General features: G+C 37.0%; 1 protein-coding gene across 12 annotated transcripts in view; it reads left to right on the forward strand.

The window, feature by feature from the left end:
- CFAP20DC (CFAP20 domain containing) overlaps window positions 1-24028 on the forward strand; it is a 352715-nt gene that overhangs the window by 83676 nt on the left and 245011 nt on the right. For all 12 annotated transcript variants that reach the window (XM_060308448.1, XM_060308451.1, XM_060308450.1 and 9 more), the window contains one exon: window positions 9439-9553. In XM_060308448.1, coding sequence (XP_060164431.1) covers window positions 9439-9553 — 115 coding nt within the window. The remainder of the gene's footprint in view (window positions 1-9438; window positions 9554-24028) is intronic.

The raw sequence follows: 24028 nt of genomic DNA on the forward strand, positions 1-24028 counted from the left end.
AGTGGCATAATGAGGGAAGGGACTTTCCAAGGGAAATGCATAAGCAAAGGCATGAAAATACAAGAGAATGGAGTATGTTTAAGTAGGAGCAAGAATGCTGGTATTGTCATTGTGGCAGCCCACTCCAGTGTCCCACCTTACGTCCTCTGGGTCCACCTCTGGTACCAGCTGCAGCTGCAGTGAGCAGTTTGGTGCAAGCTTGATTGGACAGCATCCCTTATCTAGTGCCACCCAAGGGCTTCTTTGATGCAGTAGAAGCCTGACAGCTTGGAAATACTGGGGAGTTAAGCCCCCCAAAGGGAACTCTTAACCACTGGGGATTGGGAGTCAGTGGATATAGGCTCCCACCTCCCATTCTTCAAATGGATTATCTGGGAAGTGTTCTGTACCTGTCTCCAGATACCCTGGTAGAATGGAGCCCCTGTGGCCTATAGCAGTGTCAGAGCCAGTGCATCCTGATCTTGGCCTTTCCTCTTTTGCTCTCTTCCTCTTCCTGCTCCTTCATTCCTGCTTCATGGAATCACCTAAACTATGGGCACCTATGTCCTTTTCTCAGAATCTACTTTTGAGGGTGTAGTTTTTCAAGAGGCTGCACAACATAACCAGCCATATGAGATAGCTCAAAGGATTGAATTGTCAAACAGACTCAAAAGACTCAGAGATTTTAGCCAGTATTGAAGTACCTGTGAAGCAGAAAGAGATCCAGGACTGCCACTGAAGTCTTCCAGTCCTTTCTCAATGCACTTAGGCCCACACTTAACAGATGACTTCTCTTAAGTAGTACCTGAGATAGTGATTCTGAGAGAATATCCCTCACCCAATGGGAGCTGTTACATTTATGGCTTATGTGACATTTTCCAGGGAGCCATGCCCCGTGAGTGCATGAATTCCAGGTTTATTAACCATAAGAAGTCCTAGACAGATCAGGTACATCCAGCAAAAAGTATTTCATTAAGGACTTTCACCCTGATAAATACCATTAGTGTATTTGCCGAAAGATCAGTCATGTTTACAAGGAGCTTTGGTTGGTCCCCTTTCTCTTCTGGAATGCCCTTTAGTAAAGGGGTAGAATGGGGTACAGGCCTGTTACACACACCCTTTTCTTCCTAGTAAGCATGTTACCTTTCAAAAACGCTAAGCCAGACAACTACCATCCTTTATTCCTCTTGCTTTGTCTTTTTAGATCGATTTCTAGCTCTGCCACATACTAGCTCTGAGACCTTGAACAAGTGGCGTAGTGTCTCTGAGCCTTTAACTACATTAGTAAGATGTGAATATTAATTCCTATTTCAAAGAGCGGTTGAGGGGAATAAATGAAATAACACTGGTGAAATGATGTACAGGCTCTGGCACATGGTAGGGATTTAGATGTTGCTCTTCCATTTCCCATCCTTTTCTGTTTGTAATTACAGCCTCGGTTTCTCCCCTATGGAGATCTTCTTGGTATCTCATGTTAAGACTCCCAACAACCGAACCCTAGCTTTATTCTGCAACTCCACTCTTTCTCCCACCCCAATTCTGATATTCTCTCCTGATATCTCTGAAATCCCCCTGGTTTGCATCTTGTACTCTTATTATATGATGTCTGACATGGAGAGGAACATGGTGAAAGGTGATATTGAAGTAATGGCTGAGGGTCAGATTTTGGAGGTCCTTGAATAACAAGATAAGGAGCTCTATTTTCGACTTTATTTCTTAGGTTATAGGATGACAAAGCGTGATGTTCAGTCCCCATGGCTGGTCCACATGAAGAATGGACTGAGAGATAAAAGATTAGAGGTAGAGAGACTAGTAAGGGAGAATATTTAAAGCAAAAAGTGACCCGAACTAGCATTGTAGCTGTAGAAGCCGAAGGAAGAAACAGATGTGAAACTATTTGGGAAGTGACTTTGACAGGCTGTGACAGCTAATTGGACTGATGATGCCTAGATGTTAAGGATAGGAAGCAATCAGTTGTTCTCGGTGGCCCTCACTAATAGCTGAGAGGATTGTAAGTATATGAGGCCTATGGTGAGACAGTGAAGTGACCTGCAAGAACATGGAAATGAGTAAAGTAAGATTAGCCTCTGAGCTTTTAATTGTAAGATAATAGTTCTTGGATCTGAGGGTTTTTTAAACAAATCTAAAGGAAGAATTTGTCAATGGAAAAAAGATGTGCACACGCACACACAAAGAGGCAAATTTGGGCTCTTTTCTTCCAAACACAGTGAAGGGTAAGAGTCTTAGCCATCAGATATTAAATATTTTTCCCCAGGAGCAAAGATTATGCTACTATGGATATGTTTATAGGCAGTGCCTGCCCCAGAAGAAAGTAAGCATGTGGTTAACAATGTAGATGTTGGGATCAATTAGATTTGAGTTTATATCTGTACTCTGATAGATATGTGACTTTAGGAAAGTCACTTAACCATACTAAGCCTTAGTTTCCTCATTGTTAAGTAGAAATAATAGTAGTAGATATCTTGTAGCGTTTATGGGAAGGTTAAGTGAGATAATGCATAGAGCGTGCTTAATACAGTGTTGGCATATAGAAAATGCCCAATAAATAATAGATATTTAATAATGATAATAATACCTTTGGGGACTGTACGTATCAGATACTGTAGTCTAAGTCACTTGTTCTGATTATGTACTGAGCAGACAACTTTCTGATACTTTGTAGATTTTTTTCTTTAGTTGAATTACCACATTCCAACAGATTACACTCCAGTCTTGCAAACTTTGAGATTACCCTTTCAGGAGGCTTTACATGGTATAGTGGTTGGAAGACACACGTTTGTTACCTATTGGAAGATCAGATTCAGAACTGGAATCCAGAATGGAACAGAAAACGGTTCTAAAAGAGTGAAAAGGGGGGATAAGTGAAAGGATTCATGGTTTTTATCTGATAAACAAGTATTCTATTGAAAATATTTGGCTGTGATTCTGCAAGGACAGAAACCAGGCACTCTTGTCGCTGTCAAAACACGTCTGACAAATAGTAGTCACTCAGCATAAATGAATGAAAGAGCTTCAGCCTGGTATAGTAGTGGACATAGAGTTTTATCACAGAAATGACAATGGATTCTGTAGAGACAAGTTTTAATACCTGTCTCTGCTACTTACTAGCTGTATGTCTATGGACTAGAAGTTATCTTAGTTTCTAGAGTCTAGTTTCATCATCTAAAAAATGGAGGATGAATATACTACCTGCAGTGAAGGATTGATGTGAGATTTAATAAGAGAATGTCTATGGAATGTGCTAAAAACAGCTACTTAAGAATAATTATTTTCCCCTACACCCACACTAGAATATGATTTCCATGCCTTAGCTACTTCCATGTCTCTAGTGCCTTGTACTGTGCCACTAAGGAATTGAATGAATGTTAGTTGAATGAACTAATGAATTAGGAGGAAAATTTGAACAGAAGACCTCAAAGTTTAATAGTTTCTAGTGATTGGCTACAGAGTAGGACTGTTCATCTAAGTTGCTAAAATGGAATAGAAGTATTGGTTGTGATTGTGGAAGAGGTTTAGGTTTAGATTAAAACATGTTCTCTTTAGGGCTTCCCTGGTGGTGCAGTGGTTGAGAGTCCGTCTGCCACTGCAGGGGACACGGGTTCATGCCCCGGTCTGGGAAGATCCCACATGCCGCAGAGCGGCTGGGCCCGTGAGCCATGGCCGCTGAGCCTGCGCGTCCGAAGCCTATGCTCCACAACGGGAGAGGCCACAGCAGTGACAGGCCCGCGTACCGCAAAAAAAAAAAAAGATACTAAAACTTGTTCTCTTTTAAGTCACCCAGAATGATGACAGAAGAGGAAAATTGTGATTCAGGGGCCATAATTGCCCAGAAATATGAAGAAATGTCCTAAAGAGTAGTAGATGATAGATCAGTATTGACTGGATGTAAAGGGAAAGTAGTTTTTAATGGTTTAAAGTTTTAAAATGTTAGCATCAAAGAAATTCAAGTGCATATAAGCCATTCACCAGTCATATGCTGGGTCATACAATGTCTTATTACTTTTTTCTTAATAAAAAGCGAACTTGGGCTTCCCTGGTGGCACAGTGGTTGACAGTCCGCCTGCCGATGCAGGGGACACGGGTTCGTGCCCCGGTCCGGGAAGATCCCATATGCCGCAGAGCGGCTAGGCCGTGAGCTGTGGCCGCTGAGCCTGCGCGTCCGGAGCCTGTGCTCCACAACAGGAGAGGCCACAACAGTGAGAGGCCCGCGTACCGCAAAAGAAAAAAAAACAAAAAACAAACCTGACATAGATCTTGTAAGAAAATTACACACCAGTGTCCCTCATGAACATAGGTATAAAAATCCTCAACAAAAATGCTAGCACAATTGAAATATACACCAAGAATACAAGGTTGGTTTCACATTTGAAAATCAATTGATATAATTCAACATATGGAAAGAATAAAGGAGAAAAACAGTAGGATCATCTCAATCAATGCAGAAAAAGCATTTGACAGAATTCTACACCTTTTCATGATTAAAAAAAAATTCTCAAAAAGCTAGAAATAGGAGAACTTCCTCTGAAAAAAGAAACCTACATCTAACATCATATTTAATAGAAACATAGTGAACGCTTTCCCCCTATGATCAGGAACAATGCAAGATTTTCTACTCTCATCACTTCTGTTTAGTATATGCTGGAGGTCCTAACCAGGGAAGTAATGTAAGAAAAAATAAATAAAAAGTATAAAAATTGAAAAAAGCAAAAGTAAAAGTCTTTATTTACTGAAGACATGATTGTATATGTAGAAAATTCTCAGGAATCTACCAAACAGTTACTAGAACTCACGAGTGAATTAAGTAAGGTCACAGGAAACAAGGTCTGTATACCAAAAATCAATGGCATTTCTATATACTGGTAGCATTCAACTGGTAAATGAAATTTTAAAATTTATTTTCAGTCATATCAAAAAATAAAATACTTAGAAATAAATTTAACAAAACATATGCAAGACTTCTAAAATGAAAACTATGAAACATTGTGAAACAAATTAAACAAGGCCTAAATAAATAGACAGATATATATCATGTAAGTAGATTGGAAGACTCAATATAGTTCTCTTTAAATTGATCTATGGATTCAACACAATCCAAGTTAAACTCTTAACAGCTTTTTTTTAATCAGAAAATGATAAGTGGATCCTAAAATTTATATGGAAAAGCAAGGGCCAAAAAAACCTTGAACAAAACCAAGTTGAAGAGTTTCTTTACCTAGTTTTAAGACTTACTGTGAATCTGCAGTAATCAAAGCAGTATAACATTGGTGTAAGAATGGATAAATGAAACAAATGGATCAATAGAGTGTCCAGAAATAGACACACACGTGCACACACACACACACACACACACATTTATAGTCAATTGAGTTTCAACAGAGTACCAAGGCATTTCAGTGACTAAAGAAGAGTCTTTAATAAATGGTGCTGGGACAACTGGATAAACATACAGAAAGAAAAGAACCGCACCCAGTACCTCACACAATATAAAGTACTTGATGTGGGATGGATCGTAGATGTAAATGTAAAAACTAAAGCTATAAAGATCTGGAAGGAAACAAAGGAAAGTACTTTTGCAACTTTGGACTAGGTGAGGATTTTTTAAGACAGAAAGCACTACTATAAATAATGATCAACTGGACATCATGAAAATTAAAAACTTCTGCTAATTAAAAGTCATCATTAAGCAATAAGCTAATCTAGATAAAGCATATAAGAGTCTTCTGTTTGCTATTCTTGATACTTTCCTCTAGCTTAGAGATTATTTCCAAATAAAAATTTGTTTTGTTTTGGTTTGGTTTTTTTGCGGTACACGGGCCTCTCACTGTTGTGGCCTCTCCCGTTGTGGAACACAGGCTCCGGACGCGCAGGCTCAGTGGCCATGGCTCACGGGCCCAGCCGCTCCTCGGCATGTGGGATCTTCCCGGACCGGGGCACAAACCCGTGTCCCCTGCATCGGCAGGCGGACTCTCAACCACTGCGCCACCAGGGAAGTCCCCAAATAAAAAGTGTTTAAAAGATACCATTAAGATAACAGGCAAGTAAATACTCACTATAGATATATAGCTATAGATATAGATATATCTGACAAAGGACGTGTATCTAAAATATGTAAAGAACTCTTAGAATTATAGTAAGGAAACAACCAATAAAAACTGAGTAAAAGACTTAACAGATATTTCACAAGACATACCAGTAAACACATATAAAAGCATTCAATGTCATTATTCATAAGAGAAATGCAAATAAAATCACAATGGTATCCATTTCATACCCACTAGAATTGGCTAACGTTAAAGTCTGAGGATGTGGAACCACTGCAATCACTTTGGAGAACTGTTTCTATAAAGTTATACGTATATCTTCCCCAATGACCCAGAAATCCCATTCCTGATTTTCAAGAGAATGAAAAGACATATCCACAAGAAGACTCTTCAAGCATAGATAGTCACACAGCTTTATTCATAAAAAACAAATACTGTAAACAAGTGTTCATCAACAGGAGAATGAATAAATAAATTGTTGTTTTGCCATACAAGACTCAGCAATTTAAAAAAAGAACTATTGACTCATACTATAACATGGATAACTCTCAAACACTTCATGTTAAGTGAAAGAAGCCAGTCACAAAAGAGTGTATTCTACATCACTCCATTTATAAGAAGTTCACGAACAGACAAAATTCATCTATGGTGATAAAAATCAGGAGTGAGAACTGACTAAAAGGGACCAGGAGGGTACTTTTCTAGGGTAATGGAAATGTTTTATGTTTTATTTGGAGTGGTGATTACATGGGTGTACACATTTACCAAAATACATGAGATTGAACACTAAAATCTGTACATATCAGTTACTCAAATCTTACCCCAATAAATAAAAGAGACCATATCTGTTTATTTTTATGATATCCATTCATCATGCATGGTAGAATGTTGACCCTCTTATATCTTCCTATTGTGCACAATAAATTTATAAACCCCTTACCTTAGCATAAAGGCCCTGCGTGATTTGGCTCTTACCTCTCCTTTCTACCTCATGTCCCTCCCTTACCTATTAATTCCTAGCCCTGCTGGCTTTACTGTCTGAAGTAGTTCATTTCTTGTTATTTTCTAGTTCAGTCTCTTTTTCGTTTCCTTCATTGCATTTAGGATAACGTGCATTTATTTTGTCTCTTTATACTTTATTCACCTGCCTTTTCCACTAGAATAAAAGCTCCTGGAGGGTAGAGACCTTGACCTTTTCACTGTTGTATTCCCCAATATATTCCCAGGATGTTGCTTGGCTCAGGGAGTATTGTTGAATATGTGAGTGAATGAAGGAATGAATGAATGAATGTTCCTGTTGTTCCATGTGTTGATAAAATGGGACTATACTCAGATGTTCCTCTGTTTGGAGTTCGGTCCTTACCAATTCAAATGAAAATGACATAGTCTTATCCCTCCAAGCAAAGCAAAACTGTGTCTCACGTAAGTTTTTGGTTGTTGCAATCAAACATTTTGTTCGATGCAAGGGAATTTTTTGTTCTCTCTTACTTTCCAGAATCGCTATATAGTCTTTCCTTTTATTTCCTAATCAGAACTTCTTATAGAAGCGACTTAATAGCATCCCTTATGACAATGCCTTCCAGACATATTTGACCCTGAATCCTATTGGTAAAATGTTTGAGCACACTAACCACATGGGTACATTTATTTCAAACATATATAAATATGTTGCTGTACTGTATATGTAATGAAACATACCCAAATACAACATTTTAAAAGGATGGTATGAAAGATGGTTCTAATATTTTCCTCCTCTCCCATGTGCTCATCCCACTTTGAAGACACTACCTTAGGGCAAATATTCTACATTTACTTATATGTGTAAGTGTAAAATTTCAGTAGTGTTAACACTTTTGCACTTTAAACCTTATATCTGACCGTGGATTGAAAGGCTTTATTGCATTTTTTTTCCCAACATCTTTATTGGAGTATAACTGCTTTACAATGTTGTGTTAGTTGCTGCTGTATAGCAAAGTGAATCAGCTATATGTATACATATATCCCCATATCCCCTCCCTCTTAAGCCTCCTTCCCACCCTCCCTATCCCACCCCTCTAGGTGGTCACAAAGCACCGAGCTGATCTCCCTGTGCTATGCAGCTGCTTCCCACTAGCTAGCTATTTTACATTTGGTAGTGTATATATATGTCAATGCTACTCTCCCACTTAGTCCTAGCTTACCCTTCCCCCTCCCCATATCCTCCAGTCCATTCTCTATGTCTGCGTCTTTATTCCTGTCCTGCTCCTAGGTTCATCAGAACCTTTTTTTTTTTTATGATATTGTTTATGCAGGTAGGGTAGAATTTTTAGGTCTGGGGCATATTTGAAATCATGTCACCTAATTTTTGCTGTACTTACTCTTAACATTGTTCAATGATAGTTTTTCTACAGAAAAAAAATGTATTAGTATTTTAGAGGAAAGAAATAATGAGATTAGAAAAGTGCAAATAGGAGGCAAGTAAGAGCTCTGCAGAAGGCTGTGTTGATTTACACTATAGTTAATTACACTGTAAATATTGGTAGCAGTATATTTGAATGAAATGTCTTCTTGAGGAATTACTAATTGTATAATATTAGCAATTAGTACACCTAGACAAAGTTGCTAAAAAATGGGGGAAATATCACTCTTCTCCAATAAAAAGACAGTTTTTAAGGAAGCATCAATTCTTCAATATAGCAGCATGAGACAGGTTTGGAGATTTTAAGCCTTTTGTGTTACCTCTGAGACCTAAAGGAAGCAGAACATAAAAATGAGCCTCTATCAATTTGAATCAAACCTAATCTTTGTGATCATGGCTGTGGTCTAAATCTATTAAAGATGTTCAAATTCAGTGTCCTTGTTATCACTGCGGGTTGACCTGAGTAGTGAGCAGTAAACTTGTGTATTATAATTCTGGTTCAAAGATATGTGCTTGGAAAGTGAAACCGACAGTCAGCGTTTTGTGTCTGTCTATAAGCAGACTAAGAGTGTATATAAAATGACAGGTGCATTTTTAGAGAAAGAAGCCCATAATGTTTTCCTATTTAGTAGGTGACAGTATGTCCCAAGATAACACAAGCTTAAGGAGCTGGAACAAGCATGGTTATTAAAGGCTAGCAGTTTCTCAGTTCAAACAAATTGAATTTTTTCATAGGCTGGAAGACTGGAAATATAGGGTAGCGTACTGAAATAAATTAGCATATTAAGTGAATTTATACACTCAGGCTTGTGAACACTTTCAAATTAAGGAAGAAATTTTATTACTTCTTCAAAGAAAAAGGCAATTTTTAAATTCTGTGTTTGATCTCCCTGTTGGAAAGGGCCTATATAATAAATTATATTATTTTGATGATTATCCAAAGAAGTGTGGTTATTATATTGATGGGAATCTTCACTTCTCTCCTCTCTCTTTTTTCAGAATTACTGATTTAAGGAACATAAAAAGAAGATTGTATTTATCAACAGTCCATAAGGAACTGTCCTCAACCCCTCTTCATGCAAAAATCCCACTCTTCATGATCAAACGCAAAATCGTAAGTGTCATGAATATTGCTTAAAATATTAAATTTATTTCAGCAAATATTAATTCTGGGCCTACTCTGTGTATGAGGCATTCTGTTAAGTTCCATGGTGGTATTAAAAATGAATAGAAATTTATACTCTTCTTTTTCTTCCAGTGAAAGAGCTTAAGATCTACTAGGTAGGAGAATATAATTGTTTGAATATCTAGGATATCACCAAAACTGTGATTGGAAGCACAGTAGAGAGAGGAAGTGCTATTGGTACAGTGAAAGGGAAAGAAATCCATCTGACTGCAGGACAAGGAAAGGCTTCATGAAGGAGATTGCACTTGGCATGGACCTTGAAGGACTGTAGAATTTCAACAGGTAGAAATGAAAAACCGAGCATTCCAAGCAGAAGGAACAGCATGAGTAGAAGCATAGAGGCTGGAAAGTGGCACATATTTGGAGAACAGAGAATGATTCATCATTGTTGCCAGATTTTTTTAAATAGCCTTAAGGAAACCTCAGTTCTATAATCCAAGAGCCTGATATAGGTTGGGAGTTTTGTGTAACCTCTGAGACCTAAAGCAGCATAATATATAAGTAGGTAAGCCGTAGGTTACAGGCTAATAAGTTTGGGCCTGATACGACTGACTAGTCTTTCTCAAATGTTAGTCATTTCCATACTACTCTCATGACTACCATGTTTGTGTACTACCTGTTCCAGTATGTACATAATACTCTCCTTTAAACCAACTCAGCCTTTTTTGACTTAAATAAATTTATTTTTAAAAAAAACTTTATATCACACTTATAAATGGAAAACCAGTATAACTTTCCAGAAATAAAAATTAACCATAACAATAAAGATACTGAAAACAAAACAGTATTTTAAAGTCTAGCTAAGTACTGTTTCCTGTTTAGGGTTCTGTCCTGAGGCCTGCTCTTTATTAACAAAAGTTTATCAAGAGCTAGATACATGTTCAAGCTTTTTCTTGGGCATAATTAGGATCGAAAGAAAACTGATGGATGGAAATTTTTATTCTGTGATCTGTAGTCATTTAATGCCATGCCCGTGTACCATCTAAAACCATTTCACAAACGGTGCATATTCCATATTCTTTGGGAGCCACTTTAGCAGAGAAAAGGAAGCCATTAAAGCTTTTGGTTTGGAGAGGAACATACAGTCAGTTCTATGCTTTGGGAAGATTAATCTGGTAGTGACATTTAGAATGGCTTAGAGGGGCTGGTAAATGGAGATCGAGAGAACATTTGCCGCACTCCAGATTAGGCTTAATGAGGACTAGGGCAGTAGCAGTAGAGGAATGGATGTAAGGTAACATCAGAAGCTTATGGTCCAATGAGCTAAGACATATTTAAACAGACCTTTTCCATATCATGTGGTACATGCTGTAAGAGCAGGACCCACTGTGAACTATGGAGCACCAGGGGAATGATCAGAGAAGGGCTTCTGAAGAAGGGGATGCCTGAGCTAGGCCTTGAAAGATTATAAGAAGAGAGAAGGCACTAACCAGTTCAAGTGGGGGTGGGATTCCTAGAACAGAAAGAGTAGCATTAAGAGTAGCTGCATGAGACGTGTAGGCACGTAATAATCCAGTGTTGCTGAGGAGAGACCGGAATAGTAGGGAAGTAGTAAGGCTGGAGAAGAAAACAGGGCAACCTCCGGGTAGGCCTTATATTTATAGGCAGGGAGCCTGGACTTTTATCTCATAGGTGATAGGGAGCTTTTGAAGGGCTTGCAGCAAGGGGGCATGGTCAGATTTGCATTTTAGATAGAACATCGCTTTGGAGGATGGGTGGGAAAGATGAGACTGGAGGCCAGCAGGACCAGTTAGAAAGTCAGTGCAGTTGTCACAAGAAGGTAAGAGAGCAGCAGTACCTGGCTTCTCCTAGGCACTCAATAATTATGTAAGTGGATGGATGAGTAGATGAATGGTATAGGTGTAAGAGAGATGAGTCCTAAAGTTGGGAAATAGAAATCAGAGTGAAAATGAGGAAACAGAGTTGAAAAATAACTAAAAATTTTAATTGAAGATTAATTAGGTGTCAGAAAGGAAGAAGAAGGAAAAGTCAAGGATGGCTCTCAGTTGACTTTCTACTTTGGATGACTGGTGACAGAATCAATACCTAGAAATCCAGGAGAAAGAGCACGGTTAGAAAGGGGAGATGGAAATGTTGATAAAACAGTCTGAGACATTCAGATTGAGAATTTGGGGGGTACATAATGTTAGAGTCCTAGAGAGAGGTATGAGCTGGATATCTGGGCTTCTTCAGCGTACAGGTGGCACTTACAGTCATGAGAGTGATGAAATTGCCTGCCTGCAGAGAGAGTAAGAATGGCAACAACAACAACAAAAGAGGCTAGAGGAGGAAATGCAAGGGCCTACCCAAGAAGAAGGGTGGGCAAAGGAAGAAGAATCCATGAAGGAGACAGGACAACAGTGAGAAAGTGATGTGAATCATGAAGCAAAGTACAGTGTGGTGGAAACCAAGGAAGTTTTGGTAAGAGAAAATGTCAAGATGTGAAAGTATTTGGGATGTGGCAATTAGGAGGCCATTAGTAACTTCACTGACAAGTTTTGGTGTATGAGGAAGGAGTCAGGACAGTGGGCCCTGCGAATGGAAGATGGAGACATGAGAGCATCCTGACCATTGCTTTCAGTAGGCTGATCCACTGGGCTTCATGTTCAAGTAGATATAAATAGAGGGGAGGAATCAAAGATAACTTTGAGGTTTTGAGTCTGGAAAACCTGGAGATTGAGCCAGTAACAGATAGGTGCTGGATTTTGGAATAAATTGATGGTTTCTGTTTGCAGTAGAATTATTTTAATTCATTGTGTACTAAACACTCATAAATGCACAAAGATTAAATGCAAATACTTCAGTTATTAAAGTTAAATCATTTAAGACGTTAAGGAAGTGCATTAGTCCTTACAAATGAAATTATATTCATCCTCTTATATTTAGGTATGATTTCCTTATTCATCAAAGATTGTTTAGAGTTCAGTGTTAGGTGGTTTCCGAGAGCTAAACCATATATGAGACTAATACACTATTCTGTGTGTGGTCAATCAATCAGGTTTGTCATTACCTTGCTTTTGTGAGTTCAGTCACCCTTGTCAGTTAACTAACTCTGAAGTTTCTGGATATCATATGAAAATCTGAACTGATCATTCTGTACATGGCTATAATCTTCACACACACACACACACACACACACACACACAGTGTACCCTCCATCCAGTGGCATTTGTGGGAATACAGTATCTGAAAATAAAATATTGTCTGTTAATAGTAAACCACACAAATATCTTGCTGATATAGGAAGTAAACTTCATTGAACAATCTTTCATATTTAATAAATGAGTCTTTAAGAGGAATATGTGCTAGCAGTGCCAGGTATCTAATGACGTAAGAAATGTACTATTTAAACTAAAAAGAAAATAGCTGTAATAGGCCCTGTGGGGCAATGTGTCTTCGCTCATCTATCTACCTCATCTTCTCATCCCCAGTGAGACAGCTCAATAGAAAATATAAAAGAAAGGAGATGCAGGCATGAAAATTACATGTAGCTGTTTTAAAAAAAAATCCTAATGTGAAAAAATCAAACTGGTGTCTATATCTTAGGTGACTTCAGCTCATGCTAAATTTTGAAAAGCAAAATATCTAGAACTTGTCTTGAATCTAGAAAAACTGCTCACGTAATTCAAGGCAGTCCTAAGCAAAGACAAGGTATTTGTTTCTATAGTGTTCCCCATCCCAATGAAATCATCAAATCATAACTACTTGTAGTATGTCCTAATTATTCTATATTTTGTGAAATATAAACATGTAAATAATACATAGGAGTTAAGAACATGGCATCTGAGTTCTGACACTTACAGTTATGTGACCCTGTGCAAGTTCCTGTGTTCATTTTCCTCATTTATAAAATGCAGATAATATGAGGCATGCATACTACTAAGGTTCTTGTGGGAATTTACATGAGTTAATAAACATAAGGCTTTTAGAACAGTGCCTGGCATGGACGAAGCTTTAAATAAGGATTATATCTCCTATTTGCTCTTTAGGTGCTACTTCTTCCAGGACACCCTCCATGATTTCCCCTCTGCTGATTGATTAGACATTTTGGGTACAGCACATCATTACCATTCACAAATTCATAATTCTTATAATACTTCTTCACCCTGCACTTTAATCGTCTGTTTACTTACCTGTCTCCCCTTTTAGGCTGTAAGCATGACTCATTTGGTTTTTATCCCTAGTGCCTATGTACATGGCATATAGTAAGTACGCAATAAATGTTTGTTGAACAAATTGATAAGTCTTAATGTGCCTTCTGACTTGGGAGATAAAAGAATGAGTTTATCATGGACAAATTGTATAAGCTTTCTAAATATGCCTGCCTATTCCATAAATGTCCAGGAGTACTCAAGCAAATATTAAGAAACTCGGTTCTAATACTTGCTCTCATTTCCCCTCATTTTCCTCCCAATCCAGGAGATGCTACAGCACGAGAGGGAGGGTCTTTCCTTTCCATTGCTAACATAGTCAATTCCAAATGAGCCCTTATTGAATTAAAGCTGAATCTTGTTTAAGGGAAATTTCTAGAGAGAGCAGCAAAGTGACAGAGAGCCCTCCACCCATTTAAAATGCCATGCCTGGGGTCCTCCCTGGTGTTGGTGTGATGTTGGCCTCAGTTCTCTGCTTTTTGCCAAAGTCCTCTTCACTTCATTCTACTTTTTAAGAGCCATAGATATTTTGGTGATAAACCTCAAAATACAGTATTTTAAAAGCACTTCAGTTAACACTTTTAAATCAGGAGATTTCACATAAAATTTCTGACCTCTTTTTTAAAAAAATCAGAAGTTAACATTGAGTCTGCTTTCTTGCACAGCAAGCAGTCAGATAGAGCAGAGTGGCAACTGCACACTTTTAATGGAGCTTTAAGCTCTCCTGTGAAGTTCAGTCCTCTCCACTCATAAGGATGTGGGTGCAGTCAGACCCTTCCTGCTTCACTCATTTAAGTGACCTGCCACAGCCCTCTAGGCATATAGTTTGCAACCCCTGATTTAGAGGATAATTGCCAAATGGTCCACTTTGCCTTGGTTCTTTAGCTAAAGCCTTCACATAACCAGAGGCAGCAAATAAAGTTAATATTTTTATAGCCACACCAACATGAATATTTATTTAGAGACCACTTACTGTTCCAGTTACGATAGAACGTTCAACCTTTCAAATAAAAAATTTTATTTTTCATGTTATTCTTAATTATGATGGATTCATTTTAACATTTAAATTATAAAAATTTATATGTTTAATTTAGGTTTTCAATGACAAGAACAGTTTTAAAAATTAATAACCATCATATTAAACAGTGGGGGTAGCCACTTAGTCAAGACTCACTGAAATCAATCTTACTTCTTCTTTAATATAATTTCAGTCAGTTGGTGATGGTATCAGATGAACATCAATGTCTTGCCAGCAAAGTATGTATTAATGTACAGTGAATTTAATTCCATTTGAATAGGAAGTTCAGGTGTGAGATATTGCTGAGAATGAATCTTTCATTGGAGGTATAACAAAGTAGTATGATAAATTACAATGCCAAATTCTTTTAGTAACCTTTACCACTTAAATACCCAGTGTTTGTCATTTAGATAGATAGAATTACTCTTTAGGAGTTGTACTTTCTTGAACCACAACTCTGACGGAATATGTTATAGATTTTATTAGAAACTGAAAGAGTGGCATACTGTTTTTAAAGTTTCCTCTCAAAGATCATTTTTCCCATAGAGCCAGTGAGTTGGAAATTTTTGGTTCTTAACGGTATTTAATTTCTTAAGTGCCATTGAATGAACAGAGAATGGAGGAGGCAGATTTTTTTAGATGTATATTTAAGATATAATTAGAGAATGTCTCTCAATGAAGTCATTCTAACCTAGAATCCACTGTAGTATCTGTGGTACATATTTGAGGGTTTGTAAACGTTTTCATGTGCATATCATTTAATAATACTTGTTTTTCACTCTCTCTACTCACCTGTCTAATGTGGGTGTTGAAGAGATTTGGGAAAATCTCTTTTCTCTGCTGACCCTGAATGGTTATGTGAAATAGGGACAACTACATAAAAATATTTGTTCTGGAAAATGAATGATTACCCAGCTTTAGGTCACCCTATTTTCAAATCACTTGAACAGGCAGAGTAGTATTAGAGGTAAAATGTGGCCTTGAGAGCTATATTGTAGGGGTTTGAAACCTAGCTGTCACTTCCTGTCTGTGGGCCCTTGGGCAAGTCAGTTATTTCTGTGTGCTTCAGTTTGCTCATTGGTTAGGTCCTGACAATTACAGAACCTACTTCATAGAGGAGTTGTTACTATTAAATGAGTTATTACTTAGAATAGTGCCAAGTTCATAGTAAGTGCTTAGTTAGTGTTAGTTGATATTGTTATCATTTTACTATTTTCTCTTGACCTGAATCTATGTTTTTTAATTTGTGAATATGTTATCATAATAAACGTCTGAACTTGCAGTTTATTTCAGTTAACAAATTACCTTTTGAGCCCCTGCTGTAGGCCAAGGTCTGTGCCAAAAGATGTGAATCCGAATGTGAATGGTGCACAGTCTTCTCATCCATGAGATTATAATAGGCAGAGGAGGCAAACATATAAACAAGTTAATGATGATGGGCAGTGGTTAACACCAAACTAGTCTTAGGAAACAAATGCTGCTAAAGGAAAATATCAGACTTTTCTAGCCAAGTTGGAGTGTGTTATAAGTGGAGATATTTGTGCTAAATTGTGAATACACACAAATAAAAGCATGGAAGTTCATGTCATGTTTGAGCCCTTAACTGGGTTGTATAATGGGAATGTACAGAATCACAGTGTTGGAAAAGAAGACTGGATGAAACCATGAAGGGCCTTGAAAGCCATGATAAGAAATTTAAATTTTTAGTCCATTAGAGTTTTCTTTTTAAATTTTAACTTGGAGAAGTTTCACAATATTATCTGTATTCTAGAAAATGAGTACAATGTCAGAATAAAAAGAGCTAGAGGCAGAGAGACCAATTAAAAGGCTGTGTGAAGTCCCGGTGAGTCATATTAGCCTGAATTAGTGTAGTAGCAAAGAAGTAGAAGAGGAGAACAGATATAAAAGATACTTCAGGATTTAAATCAGTGAAAAAAAAGGGAGAAAATGGCACTGAATTAATCTAGGGCTGGAAATTGGCAAAGTACATGTGCTACCAACAAGGGAAATATCCTGTAGGAGCTTAAATGACTGCTTAGATTGCTGTTTCTGCCTATGACAGAATATCTGGTATCAAACTGTCCTTCCTACTGTAAACAAATATAAAATTGGAAAAAATATTTGAAATAAGACTTTTCAACCATTTGGATAGCAGGCAACATACTTTTAAAAATGAGAAACAAATGAGATGAGTCCTATGTTCCCAAGCTTTCTGAAGGCCCATTCTGGACTGCAGAGATGGGAGCCCAGACAGAGCATGGCATCTTGCTGAATAGAGAAAGAGATCAGAGTTAAGGATGACTGAGACTGAGGTAGCCAGAATTTGTAGGTTAGTGTATCTGAGAGGAGCTTCAGAAATATGCATCAGGGTCTTCTTGAACCTTTGTGCATGCTTACAGTAGGACCCCATGAAGTAATCACAGACGAGCCCCTGGGGAAAGAACACCTACTAAGCAGCTGTGACACACAGGGCTAGGAGATATTCAAGTACTGGCCAGAGTGAATAGGTATCACTGAACACATACAGGAGAAACTCCAGAAAGACAATATTACTTAGAAATGAAGCTTATCTAGTCCTGGAGAAAAGGTTACCTTAGACCTGACCTAACAAATATAAAAACTCACATAAAAAGATCAAGATGATGTGCAAATAAACTTCCACCTGGAACATCTTTAGGACACTTCTAAGAAAAACAACAAAATCCAAAAGCCCAAAAACATAGTAGCCATAATGTCCAGAATACAATTTTTAAAAAACGGATACTAGATAGGCAAACTGGGTAAACATGATCCATAACCAGGAGAAAAATCACAGGCCTTAAAATAACTATTATAAATATATTAGAGGATTTAAAGGAAACTCTGAACATAATGAGGGAGCAAATTAAGAGACCCCAATGGAAAAAGGAAACTATGAAAAGAAATTTGGAAAAATACAATGTTGAAATGAACGTTTCACTGGATAGACTTAACACTAAGTTAAACACTGGGGAATATCAGTAAAATTGAAGTCAAGAATATAGAAACTCTTCAAACTGAAGCACAGAGAGAAGGGAAAAGCCTGGAAAAAAAATGAATATAGTCTGAATGGCCTGTGAAACAGTATCTGTCAGTCTAATATATGTGTAATTGGAGTACTATAAGGAGAGCAAAAAGAGATTGAGCAGAAGAAACTTTATAGAAATCATAGTTGAAATTTTTCAGATTTTGAAAAATATACCCATAGATCCAGTAAGCTCAACAAACTATGAGCTGAGAAACACACAAAAACCACACCAAGATCACACCATGGTATATCATAACTAAAAAAAAAAAAACCCACAAAGATCACACCATGGTATGTCATAATTAAATTGCTAAAAATCAATGATAAAATCTAAACAAGCAGCAAGAAGAGAAAAAATCAATTATACACAAGAGAACAATGATAAAATATATCACCAGCTTTCCATCAGAAGCAATGAAAGTAGGAAGACAATGAAATAGTGCTAGGGAAAAAAAATGTTTAAACCTGTCAACTTAGAATTCTTTATCTAGTGAAAATATTCTTCAAAAATTGGAGCAAAATAACATTTTCAGACTAAAAAGTTGAGAGAATTCGTTACCAGCAAACCTGCACTACAGAAATATTAAAGGAAGTTATTCAGGCTGAAAAAAATGTGCCAGATAGAAATTTGGATCTAAGTGAGAGAATGAAGAGGACAAGTAATGGTAAATTAATAGGTAAATCTAAAAGGTCTTTATTCATACCATAAATTCTTTCAAAGTATTTGATTGTTGAAAGCAAAAATAACAATGTAGAAGTAAAATGTGTGACAATAATAACACAGAGATGGTAGTATACTTTTATGAGGTTCTAATCCAGAAGATATTCTAATATTTATTCAGAGTTAAATTGTTAGAAGTTAAAGATTCATATTGCAAACTTTGGCAACCATAGAAAAAAGTAAAAGAACAACTAATCAACAAATATAGCTAATCAACAAATTGAGGAAATTAATGGGGCACTAAAAATATATTCAATCCAAAATAGAGGAGAGCTAAACAAAAAGCAGATGGGACAGATTGAAAACAAATAAATTGGTAGCCTTAAACTCAAACACATCAGAATAATTACATTAAATGGAAATGGACTAAACACTCCAACAGAAATCGTTATGTTGAATAAAAAGTGAGACAATTATATTCTGTTTATAAGCAGTGCACATTAAATTTAAGGACACAGGTAGGTTAAAAAATTTTTAATACAAAAAGTTTTACCTTGCAAACACAAATTATAAGAAAGCTAGAATGGCTCTCTATTAATATCAGTCAAAGTAGACTGCAGGACAAGGAATATTATGTAACAAGGCATATTTCATAATGATAAGGGGGTCAGTCATGTAGAAGATATAACATCCTACATGTGTACATAGCTTGTAACGGTGCTTGAAAATGCATGAAGCAAAAACTAACAACTGAAGAAAGAAAGATAAAAACACAATTATAGATGACGATTTCAACACTCCCCTCTCAGAAATTGACAGAAAATCAGTAAACTTGAAAAATGCTATCAATCAACCTGACTTATTTGACATTTCTAGGATGTTTAATCTAACAATTGCAGAATAACACTATATTCAAGTATGCATTGAATGTTCACCAAGATATATGGTATTTCAGGCTGTGTTAATCTCAGCAAAGTTAAAAAGACTGAAATCATACAAAGTACATTCTGTGGCTAAATGAAATTAGATGGAAATTAGTAACAAAAATATAACTGAAAAATCCTCAAGTACTTGAAAACAAAGCAACATACTTCTAAATAACCTATAAGTAAAAGAAAACTAACGGAATATTAGCAAATATTTTAACTGATATTTTTACTAATTTTAAATGGTAATGAAAATAAAGCATACTAAAATCTGTGAAATGCATTACAGGCATCTGAAGTGTGCAGAAAGAAATAATCAAGAGAATAAGACAGTGAAATGGAAAATGGGCAATGGAGAAAAACCACTGAAAACAAATTTGGATTTTTGAAAATATTTAGTAAGTGATAAACCTAGACTAATCAAGAAAAAAAGAACACACACACATTGTCAATATCAAGAATGAATGTAAGGAAAAAGGAAAATAAGGGAATATTATGAACAATTGTATACTAATAAATTTGACAACTTAGATTAAGTGGGAAAATTCTTTTAAAGACACATTACTAAAACTGATACTAAAAGAAATAGAAAATCTGAGTAGCCTTATATCTATTTTTAGAAACTGAATTTGTAATTTAAAACATTCCCACAAAACAGTACAGGTGCAGATGGCTTTATGGGTAAATGTAACCAAACATTTAAGGAAAGAATAATACTGTCTCTCAGATAATAAAGGAGAAGGAACATTTTTTCAATTCACTTAATAAAATGCGGCCAGCATAATTCTGATACCAAAACCAGGAAATATATTAATTCCCAAAAGAGAACTATAAATCAGTATCACTCAAGAACATAGACACTTGGATCCTTAATATCATGACCAAGTGGTGTTTATTCCAAGAATTCAAGGTTAGTCTTACACTTGAAAATTAGTCAGTGTAATTTTTCACATTAACAGTATAAAGGGAAAAAGTCATAAAGTCATCTCAATGTATGTAGAAAAATCGTGATGAAAATTCATTAGCCATTAAAATGAAAACTCACATCAAACTAGTAATAGAAGGAAACTTGTTGAGCCTGATAAAAGGCCTCTATAAAAAACCTACAACTAAACCATACTTAATGGTGAAATACTATCAATACTTACCTCCTAAGTTGGGGAACAAAGCAAAGATATCCACACTGACTGCTTCGATTCAGCATTGCATTAGAGGTCCCAGCAAGTGCAATAAGATAATAAAGAGAAATTTTAAAACATACAGATTGAAAAAGAAGAAATAAAAGTTTCTTTCTTTGCAGACAACATAATCATCTTGTAGAAAATTCTAGAGAGGGCTGCTGCCATGTCCTGCCTGCTGTCTGCTGCACACAGTGGGGTGTTGCTCCGGGACCTTACTTCAGACGTGCAGAGACTCTCCCTGGAGTGTCTCAAATGCATGCAGTGTGTATGAACACTGGATTGGGGTCAGTGAGCTGAAAGATACAGAACAGCATGCTAGGCTGGATGAATCCTTCTGGATTGTGGACAGAAAAGACCGTGAGCACTGTTCGTTTTAGAAGGGTCTTCACGCTTTGGCCGGGTGTCAGGCTTGAGCCTCCGAGGTGGGAGAGCCGAGTCCAGGACATTGGACCACCAGAGACCTCCCGGCCCCACATAATGTAAATCGGCAAGAGCTCTCCCAGAGACCTCCGTCTCAACACTAAGACCCTGCTCCACCCAACGGCCAGCAAGCTCCAGTGCTGGATGCCCCTTACCAAACAACTAGCAAGAGAGGAACAAAACCCCACCCATCAGCAGAGAGCCTGCCTAAAATCATAATACGTTCACAGACACCGCAAAACACACCACCAGACACGGCCCTGCCCACCACAGAGACAAGATACAGCCCCACCCACAGGAGCACAGACACCAGTCCCCTCCACCAGGAAGCCTAAACAAGCCACTGAACCAACCTCACCCACCGGGGGCAGACACCAAGAACAATGGGAACTACAAACCTGCAGCCTGTGAAAAGGAGACCCCAAATGCAGCAAGTTAAACAAAATCAGAAGACAGAGAAATATGCAGCAGATGAAGGAGCAAGGTAAAAACACACCAGACCAAACAAATGAAGAGGAAACAGGCAGTCTACCTGAAAAAGAAATCAGAGTAATGATAGTAGAGATGATCCAAAATCTTGGAAATAGAATGGAGAAAATGCAAGAAACGTTTAACAAGGACCTAGAAGAACTAAAGAGCAAACAAACAATGATGAACAACACAATAAATGAAATTAAAAATTCTCTAGAAGGAATCAATAGCAGAATAACTGAGACAGAACAACGGATAAGTGACCTGGAAAATAAAATAGTGGAAATAACTGCCACAGAACACAATAAAGAAAAAAGAATGAAAAGAGACCTCTGGGACAACATTAAACGTACCAACGTTCAAATTATAGGGGTCCCAGAAAAATAAGTGAAAAAGAAAGGGTCTGAGAAAATATTTCAAGAGATTATAGTTGAAAACTTCCCTAACATGGGAAAGGAAATAGTAAATCAAGCCCAGGAAGTGCAGAGAATCCCATACAGGATAAATCCAAGGAGAAACTTGCCAAGACAAATATTAATCAAACTATCAAAAATTAACTACAAAGGGAAAATATTAAAAGCAGCAAGAGAAAAGCAGCAAATAACATACAAGGGAATCCCTATAAGGTTAACAGCTGATCGTTCAGCAGAAACTCTGGAAGCCAGAAGGGAGTGGCAGGACATATTTAAAGTGATGAAAGGGAAAAACCTACCACCAACATTACTCTGCCCAGCAAGGATCTCATTCAGATTTGACAGAGGAATTAAAACCTTTACAGATGAGCAAAAGTTAAGAGAATTCAGCACCAGCAAAACAGCTTTACAACAAATGCTAAAGGAACTTCTCTAGGCAGGAAACACAAGAGAAGAAAAAGACGTACAATAACAAACCCAAAACAATTAAGAAAATGGTAAGAGGAACATACATATTGATAATTACCTTAAATGTAAATGGACTGAATGCTCCAACCAAAAGACACAGACTGGCTGAATGGATACAAAAACAAGACCCATGTATATGCTGTCTACAAGGGGCCCACTTCAGACCTCGGGTCACAATCATATAGATTGAAAGTGAGGGAATGGAAGAAGATATTCCATTCAAATGGAAATCAAAAGAAAGCTGGAGTAGCATTTCTCATATCAGGCAAAATAGACTTTAAAATAAAGACTATTATAGGAGACAAAGAAGGACAAGACACTACATAATGATCAAGGGATCAATCCAAGAAGAAGATATAACAATTAAAAATATTTATGCATCCAACATAGGAGCACCTCAATACATAACGCAAATGCTAACAGCCATAAAAGGGGAAATCGACAGTAACACAATCATAGTAGGGGACTTTAACACCTCACTTTCACCAATGGACAGATCATCCAAAATGAAAATAAATAAGAAAACACAAGCTTTAAATGACACATTAAGCGAGATGGACTTAATTGACATTTATAGGACATTCCATCCAAAAACAACAGAATACACTTTCTTCTCAACTGTCCATGGAACGTTCTCCAGGTTAGAAAATATCTTGGTTCACAAATCAAGCCTTGGTAAATTTAAGAAAATTGAAGTTGTATCAAGTATCTTTTCTGACCACAGTGCTCTGAGACTAGATATCAATTACAGGGAAAAAACTGAAAACTGCAAACACATGGAGGCTAAACAATATGTTACTAAATAATCAAGAGATGACTGAAGAAATCAAAGAGGAAGTCAAAAAATGCCTAGGAACAAATGATAATGAAAACACAATAACCCAAAACCTATGGGATGCAACAAAAGCGGTTCTAACAGGGAAGTTTATAGCAATACAGTCCTACCTCAAGAAATAACAAAAACGTCAGATAAACAGCCTAACCTTACACCTAAAGCAATGAGAGAAAGAACAAAAAAAACCCCAAAGTTAGCAGAAGGAAAGAAATCATAAAGATCAGATTGGAAATAAATGAAAAATAAATGAAGGAAACAGTAGCAAAGATCAATAAACGTAAAAGCTGGTTCTTTGAGAAGATAAACAAAATTGATAAACCATTAACCAAACTCATCAAGAAAAAAAGGGAGAAGACTCAAATCAGCAGAATCAGAAATGAAAAAGAAGAAATAACAACTAACACTGAAGAAATACAAGCATCATGAGAGATTACTACAAGCAATGATATGCCAATAAAATGGACAAGCTGGAAGAAATGGACAAGTTCTTAGAAAACCACAACCTTCCGAGACAGAACCAGGAAGAAGTAGAAAATATAAACAGACCAGTCACAACACTGGTATTGAAACTGTGATTAAAAATCTTCCAACAAACAAAAGCCCAGGACCAGATGGATTCACAGGTGAATTCTATCAAAATTTAGAAAAGAGCTAACATCTTTCCTTCTCAAGCTCTTCCAAAATAGAGTAGAGGGAAGAATACCCCCAAACTCATTCTACCAGGCTACCATCACCTTGATACCAAAACCACACAAAGATGTCCCCCCCAAAAAAGAAAACTACAGGCCAATATGGTACTGGCTCAAAAACAGA

Source organism: Globicephala melas, chromosome 11, assembly GCF_963455315.2.
Source record: "Globicephala melas chromosome 11, mGloMel1.2, whole genome shotgun sequence".
In the NCBI taxonomy this organism is placed as follows: Eukaryota; Metazoa; Chordata; class Mammalia; order Artiodactyla; family Delphinidae; genus Globicephala; species Globicephala melas.